General features: G+C 42.9%; 1 protein-coding gene across 2 annotated transcripts; it reads right to left on the bottom strand.

Annotated features, from left to right (window-relative positions):
* Positions 1–617: 617 nt before the first annotated feature.
* On the bottom strand, positions 618–4,121 carry LOC100191269 (clathrin binding protein). Of its 2 annotated transcripts, NM_001136703.1 has the most exons (10): positions 3,952–4,066; positions 3,639–3,755; positions 3,474–3,543; positions 3,235–3,386; positions 2,556–2,657; positions 1,788–1,988; positions 1,624–1,686; positions 1,357–1,509; positions 1,177–1,251; positions 656–1,050 (listed from the first exon to the last, which is right to left on the bottom strand). In NM_001136703.1, exons 1-10 carry the CDS (start codon positions 4,009–4,011, stop codon positions 934–936), a joined length of 1,110 nt encoding a protein of 369 aa, NP_001130175.1. In that variant the 5' UTR covers positions 4,012–4,066; the 3' UTR covers positions 656–933. The 2 variants fall into 2 exon arrangements, with proteins under 2 accessions (XP_008652384.1, NP_001130175.1); XM_008654162.4 differs by having other exon boundaries at positions 618–1,050; positions 3,235–3,543; positions 3,952–4,121.
* Between the last annotated feature and the right edge of the window lie 3,577 nt (positions 4,122–7,698).

Below are 7,698 nucleotides of genomic sequence, written 5' to 3'. Positions count from 1 at the left end.
TAGGTAAAAACCCGTGGGCGATTCAGAACCCATCCAAAACCCGACAGGTTCGGGTGCGGGTTTAGAATTGTACCCGCGGGTGCAATCGTAGGCGGATTTTTGCTTCACCCGACCCAAACCTGACACATTGTCATCCCTAATGTCTTCATTTCCGACATTCACCTCTCTTCGGCTCAATATCATTTAGAGACACCTTGAGTAGTGTGCAGATCATAAGACAACCTTAGGCTCTCTCCTGTGTCAGAGTTCCTTCCGAAAGACAAGATCTAAATTCTACAGGCGCAGCCTTTGTGCAAGCGGGGACAGTCTAGACATCCTCAATAGACGGTCCACCACCTGTGGAGAAGAGCATTGCGCAAGCAGGGACAGTCTAAACATCCTCAATAGACGGTCCACCACCTGTGGAGAACGCCTAGAACGGACGGTACATGCTCGCATGCGGACGGTCCACACTGATGGCTTGCGGACAACAAGAGTACCCAAATTCTCCCTGCAAGCAGGATCAAGGTGCGCTAGACGATTGACTAAAAAACGCCTAACACAAATATTAGCCATTCAACAAACTTTATGCACATAATAACCGTGCCTAATGGCTTACGGACAAGGACGAAACGACACTCGCATTAAGAATCGATTTCAAATAAATCTTGTTGTCGATACAGAATAATTAGCGCTTGATTTCTCGTCTTGTTGTATGCTTCAAACAAACAAACAAAAAGTATGGATACATATTAACGGGATAACTGAAGAATGAAGATTAAGCATTAATAATGTTCAGTTCCTGCCACATGAATTTGAACAATGCAGACGGCCAGGCAGGAACAAGCCATCCAACAGGCAGCTTCCAGCAAAATTACAGATCTTCTCTTCTGACGATCAAGCATAATACACATTGCACATCCCCGGGAATATATGGATGTCTCAGCAAAAGTTTTAGAAAACTTGCGCGACTTTACTTGCAAGCACACGCTCTCGTTTCTCGATGTAGTCGTAGGGGAACCAGCCAGCTCTCCCCCTGCATTCACCTTCGGCCCATCCATTGTTCGACACCTGATTAGGAAAGTTTTTTATGTGAAATTCAGTAATCAAGTTTGAGTACAATGTGATTGAGACACTCATAAAATGAGCAACCAAATCTGTGTGAAGCTGGCCGCAGCAGGTATGAGAAAGCACTACCTTTCGGACCACTATGTAGTCACCAGCTGAAAGGTTGAGCTCAGTGTCGCTCTCTGCTCGATATGATTGGATTGCCTACCAAAGAAAAATGGCAATACATACACAGATTATTATGGGTACAAACTAAGATCTAGTGCCTAGCGCAGCTTCAAACTTGTTCAATGTAACGAAACAGATCACCTCAGCCAGGAAATACTCCACGGTCTCGACCAACTCTGCGACCGTATTCCTCATGAATATACCATTGACTTCTTCATATGCAGGCGGTGGAGGCATGGAACTCTCAACCACCGGAGGAGGTGCCCCTTCAATTCTTTGGCGCTCAGATACCATCTAGAAAAATAAGAATGGTCAATCAGGATAACAGAACAAACTAGACTTTTCTCGATGATGTAGAGTTTCTTTGGCACAAGCACTGGAAAGGATGCAATGATAAACCATCAGTACCTCTCTCTCAAGTTGATCAAGAATTTGTAGGACCTTTTGGTGGTAGTTTCTCTCTGATTCAACCTTCAGTTAAGTCGAAAAGTATCAGGAAACACAACAGGAAATTTCAAGACTAACAAAAAATAACCAAGTGGCCCAAATCACCCAGCTAGACAAATATGTACCAATGCAATAAGACGCTGCAGTGTCAGTCTTTGCTGTTGGCCTTCAACGGCAGTCATTGCGGCCAAAGCTTCTTTGCCCAAAACCCCCATATTTGATTTCAACTCCTGCAGCTTTGACTCAGCCGCTTCTAGCCTTGAAATCATATCACTATTTCCAGATGCTTCTCTTAGTTTCATTTGGCGTTTTGAAACTTCAATAGCCTGCAGGACTCAAAAAACAACTCTCCCAATTTATTACAGAAACAAAAGAGAAGGGATATATAGTATGCCTAAGTGACTACAAGTTACAGAGCAATAACTAAAATGCTTTGCGAACAAAATGGGAAACAAAGCTGGCTGAGCAATAATTCTAGCACAAGTGTACCAAACAAAAGAAGTTTGATGATGATGTGTCTGGAAGGATAGAAATAGCTTTCTATTAATGGCTTATGTTACTTGACCTGAGATTGAATTGCATAGGGTAGTGCCCAAAGTACCACATAAAAAGCAATGCCACACTCATGCATCAGGGATGACACTAGTCAAATCATAAAATTATAAGCCTTGATTCTAAATGGTTTATCAGTTACTATGAGAAATGTAAGGTGTAGTGATTTTTAAATTATGCCAAATTACCATGTATATTTGAATCATTAAGGGTCATGTAAAATACAGCTTGGTACCAGAAACAAAAGTGACAATGGATACCATCTCTTGTTGATAAAGAGATACAAAACAAAAGGTAAATGTAAACTTATTATGCAATAGTGAAATACATATCGAAATCACCTGCGCTTCAGCTTCTTGACGCATTCTGTCGTACCTTTGGGCGAGGTGGCGGGCATCCTCCAAAGGAGCTCCCATAACCATAGCTCTCAGTGGTTCTGCAACCTGATGACAGTTTGTATTACTTAAAACAAGCTTTGTCCAGGTTTGATTTTAAGAAAAATGTACAAAGTGACAAAGGATATTATGGCACACATGGAAAAATTTTGGACTTCCAGTTAAGAATAAGAATAAGAAATAAAGAAAAGGTCCTCAAACTGGCACTACCAATCCACTTCAGTATTTAATTGATGACTGGCAGTTTCAATCCACTTCAAGTACTTAACTGTTGCAAGTTCTAGATACACTTGCAATAAGATGGGAAATTTACAAGTTATTTAATTAGAATAAATCACACTAACATACATTGCTATCCTATCAGTACATCACAAAGAAAAAAAACAGAACAAGCATTGCTACTAGTACATTTTTTATGATACAAAAAAGAGATAAACCAACAGAAACGCTTGTGTCTTATTCTGTGTCAAACTGACAATTAATCCAACACTTGTGACATTTCCCAGGTCTACTCTCTAATAAATTTAGAATTATTCCAAGTGTATTGTGGAACTCATACATGGCTCATATTCCATAACTCAATGCATTCATGTGTTACCGATATAAAGGCAACAATGGGCAATACCTGTGTGCCAAGGGCTTTCAGCAGGTTACCCCTTTCCTTTTCCATCATGGACCGTGCCTTAGCAAAACTTAATGCCGCCTTCGACAGTGTGCTACCACTGGTACAAGTGTTCTCAGTGCCATACTTCTTCCCATCCTCACATAACTTGTTCCCTATTAACACAAAGCACATTAAATTAACAATTTCGAAATTCAAATTTATGTGTTCACCGAAATGGCAACAGGGTTTCAGCTGTCCACCGATCTCGACTTGCTTCGACCCCGTGACTATGTAGCCCTCGACGCCCCGAACTATATCCCTTTGGAAGTGCTGGGAAGAACGACAAGGCAACACATTATGTTAGCAGATCCAGATCCTAGACGGATTTAAGTACCACCGTGACGAGGGGATCATCCGCCATTTACCTTGGCCGCGCGCGTAGAGATGTAGAGTTTCTCGAGCTTGGAGTGCTGTTGCGCCTCAGCCTCGTCAGCGAACACGCCGTCTGCGCCGTACCCGCCCCCGAACTGCTTCATCACCGCCTGCGAAACAGGACACGGGCGGCCGCGAGCACGGACGCGGCATCAGTGATCAATAACAAACCTAGAGATGATGACCAGATCTCGAAGGACCCGCGTTAAGAGAAAGGGCGGGAGCCGGGCGGTGCGAGCCCGTGGCCGGGTCGCGGAGGAACGGATGGCGGAGATCTTGCGAAAGGGGGAGGCGTGTAGTGTTCACCTGCTGCTGCCGAGCTACCTGCTCCCGGAGCTTTGAGGCCTGCTTCCGGATGGCCTCCATTTGGGCGGCGTCCGAGACTCCGAGAGCGTGTAGCCGGTGGCAAGACGGGGTCGGGATGGGAATGGAAATGGACTAATGGAGTGGGGGCCGATGAGAGATCTGAACCTGTAGGAGCAAGGATGGAGTAGAGTGCACTCCCAGTGTTTTTAAATTTATTTGTCTTTAAATTTATTTGTCTATATTAATCCGTTCACTTTTAAAATATGTTTTTAAGGGTCTAATCTCTATTTTAGTCTCTATTACGTTATAACGGGCTGCTATAACTCACATATGAGTGTCGTGGTCTTTTAGACCCGTCTATCTTTCTCTCTTCTTATTTGACGGATGACATGTGGGTCGTAACAATCTATTAGGATGCAAACAGAGATAAAACTCTAAAAGTCATACTTTAAAATTTCATAAACTAGATTGATACAGACAGACAAGTTTAAATACCGGATTGCATTTTATGGAGAGACGGTGTCAGGTCAGGTTTTTGCTCCGACGTTATTTCTATTTTGACTAGTGATGGTAGTGGGTAAGGTATCTAATACGCAAAGTCATACTTATATCATCTAGAAAAAAAATGTCTCATACACATACCCATTGTCCATCATAGATACAAAATTATGTTATACTCATTCTCACCACGATCCACTAATATTACATTACACATGATCACTTAAATCATAAAAGTAATCTCCAAATATAAAATGTTGAAATCTCATACCTTATCAATATTGAAAGATGCTAAAATAACATATTGTTTTATGCCAGCATGACAAATTCATCGAACCCAACATAAATGTATCATAAGGTCAACAACATTCACTATTAAATGTCAACATTATACTAGCCCATGCACGAGAGAGAACAAACTCCTTAATTCGAACACACATATCATATGTTAGCAGGTTTTCTATCGAGTAGCGGATATAAGGCAACAGAGAACATATTCGTGATCACCATACTCGATCGGTATAACAATTGACCCAATAAAACACATATGGGTATCAACATTTGTTATACCCGTATTCTAATAGGGTTTTTATCGATCGAGGTGCCCATTGTAATCCATACTTTAGGTCTTTCTTTTTTTCTTTTTTTCTTTTTTTTTTTGCTTGAAGCAGGATTCGGAACCAGATGTCGTCCGAGTATAGATGTCCAAACGGATCGGGCTTGTCAGACGGCCCAAAACCCGGCAAGGGTTTGGTCCGACACGAACCCAGCACGACACGTAGTGAACCGGGCCCATGTCGGTCCGGCCCGGTCACCGGGTCGTGCCTAGGCCGAAGACGTGGCACGACGGGCTAGGCCCGACACGGGCCGATTTTATTTTTCTATTTTTTCATATAAATACATATATTATACTTGAATATAGAGGAAACATGTGTTTTTTGGTTATATGGGTGTAAATAAATGTTTAGAGCTAATAAATATGGTTTAAACCCTAAAAATATATACTTTTAAGATATTTTTATCATTTAAACATAATATATTGTTATAGACCTGTTAGTCCCGTCAGGCCGTGGGCCGGCCCGGCACGATTATTAACCTAACGGGTCGTGCTTGGACCTCGCTTGGAACCCGTAGACTGACACGGCATGACCCGCTAGCTAATCTAGGTCAGACCGGCACGATCCTAATCTGTGCCGGGTGTAGCTATGCTGGGGCCGGGCCGACACGGCCCACCCATTTGGACTATCTGTACGCCCGAGTACCCGTTACCTGTACTTTGCGTCGTTGCGTGAATGTTTTATTGAAATGACTTCGCGTCGTTGTGTGAATGTTTTATTGAAATAAAAATTCATCTGGCTATGTGATTGAGTAAATAAAAAATATATAGTTCACTAAAATAATTACTATATATTTTATAAACCGTACATAATTCATAAACATAAAATATATAATATGTAAAATCTGCTTAATTCATAGATTATTTTCAAAAATAGACCAAAATAATGTAGACTAATTAAAAGATGACATGTGGTAGCCGTGATCGGTTTTAGCGCTGAAAGTTGGGCCGTGTCGGACCGGTACGGCCTAGACCCATCCTATTTTTGGCTAACTTTTTTTAGGCTAGCACGACATAAAATAATTTCGAGTTGGGTCGTATCGTGCCTGTATACTAAAAACTAGGTTTGGTCTGGCTCAAATGCACGGCGGGGCGATGATTGTATCGTGTCGGCCCAAGCGTGGCACGGACAAAAAACTTGTATATATTAAAAAATACATCTTCAAATTATTCATAACTTTATTATAGATTAAAAGCATATGAGAAAGAGAAATCAATGTTTTCTATAACTTTTATGAATAAATAAAAATTGTTGAAGCATGGAATAGCCATTTAAACGCTAGTTTTATAATTCGTGCATCACTCTATGTCGTGATGGCCCAAACACAACCTATCTTGTCGTGTTGTGTCGTGCCGCTCATCATGCCTAAGTTTGAGGCATGGGCCGGTCTAGCCATTCGGACACTGAGCGACCCATTTTTCGTGTCGGTCCATGTTTTATACTCTTATTTTCATATCGTGTCGTGTCGACCCTAGATAGGGCAGTCCAAACTTTCAGGTCTAATCGGTATCGACCGATCCTAGTCGATATTGATCATTTCACCGGTGGCGGTAGGCACTAGGTAGCGTCATCGGTCGTGAGACGCTATAAACCGTCGGCTGGAACGGGGCAGATGTACGGATCACAGACCCCGGTACCGATGCCTTTTGGCACCAACCACATAGTGCTCGGTCCTCAACCCTTGTGTAAACCCTAAAAATGTAATCTCTAAGACTTTAGTGGTTCAATAACTAATAGAAGAGTATATTGACTATGTGTTTATTTTGTAAAGCATATTTTTTAATGAATGCTAAGTGTATATATAAATAAATATAGATTCATATACACTTATATATATATATAAATTATTAACAATGGTTGCATCCATGTTGAGAGTTTTGTTGTGTATTTGAGTTATGAGTGAAACTCAAAATCAAATTTGAATAGGAATGTGAAATCTACCTAAAGAAAGGAAATAACAAAAGAATAGAAAAGAAAAAGGAAAATAAAAGAAAAAAAGCCTTTCCTCGTGGCTAGGCCAAATCTGGCTGGCCCAGTTCGCCATCGCGCTCAGCCAGGGCTTGGCACCAACACCTGGGGTCCACTTTCCAGCTGGTCTCGCAGGCGCACTGGTGGCCATGCCTCTGTCACGCGGGTCCCCCGTTCCAGTGCCCTGTTTCTCTCAGACGATGGCCAACTGAACGGAATCACCGGCATGTGATGGAGGCGGTTGCAACCGACTCGACCACGCCACCAGGTACTTGAACCCGCACCCCTCGTCTCTCGTCATACTCGTGGCCTGCCTCAAGTCCTCCAGAGCTTAGCGTGCGCCTCACCAGTGAGAGGGGGAGATTGGGAGGGTGACCCGCCGCTGAGGAGACTCCGATTCACCACCGTTGTGCCTTCCGGTTCGGACCGGGGGTCTCCGCACAATTCTAGGGACCTGTTCCATAGCATCGTGTGGGTGCGTGTGACGACAGGGTTGCCTGGATTGCTCGCTGGAGCCTGGGAGCCATCGCGGAGCCACCGAACTCTGTCGTCGGCCCTCTATACTGATCCATCATTGATAAGATGGCCAATTTTGCCCCAATCTTTACTCCGAGAACACGTAGGATTCAACCGAGTTCGGGATTGATCCCCCTTTTGTGCAGGG

This window comes from Zea mays, chromosome 1 (assembly GCF_902167145.1).
Source record: "Zea mays cultivar B73 chromosome 1, Zm-B73-REFERENCE-NAM-5.0, whole genome shotgun sequence".
NCBI classification, from domain to species: Eukaryota; Viridiplantae; Streptophyta; class Magnoliopsida; order Poales; family Poaceae; genus Zea; species Zea mays.
The sequence above is the reverse complement of the archived record's forward strand: the minus strand, read 5'-3'. Positions and strand labels throughout refer to the sequence as shown.

Bases quoted from the DNA above. Each gene is read 5' to 3' on its own strand.
- LOC100191269 (XM_008654162.4), bottom strand. From the start codon at position 4,011: ATGGAGGCCATCCGGAAGCAGGCCTCAAAGCTCCGGGAGCAGGTAGCT. The intron at 3,544-3,638 runs GTAAATGGCGGA...CGTTCTTCCCAG, and splicing joins TCTCTACGCGCGCGGCCAAG to CACTTCCAAAGGGATATAGT. The intron at 1,051-1,176 runs GTAGTGCTTTCT...TTTCCTAATCAG, and splicing joins ACTACATAGTGGTCCGAAAG to GTGTCGAACAATGGATGGGC.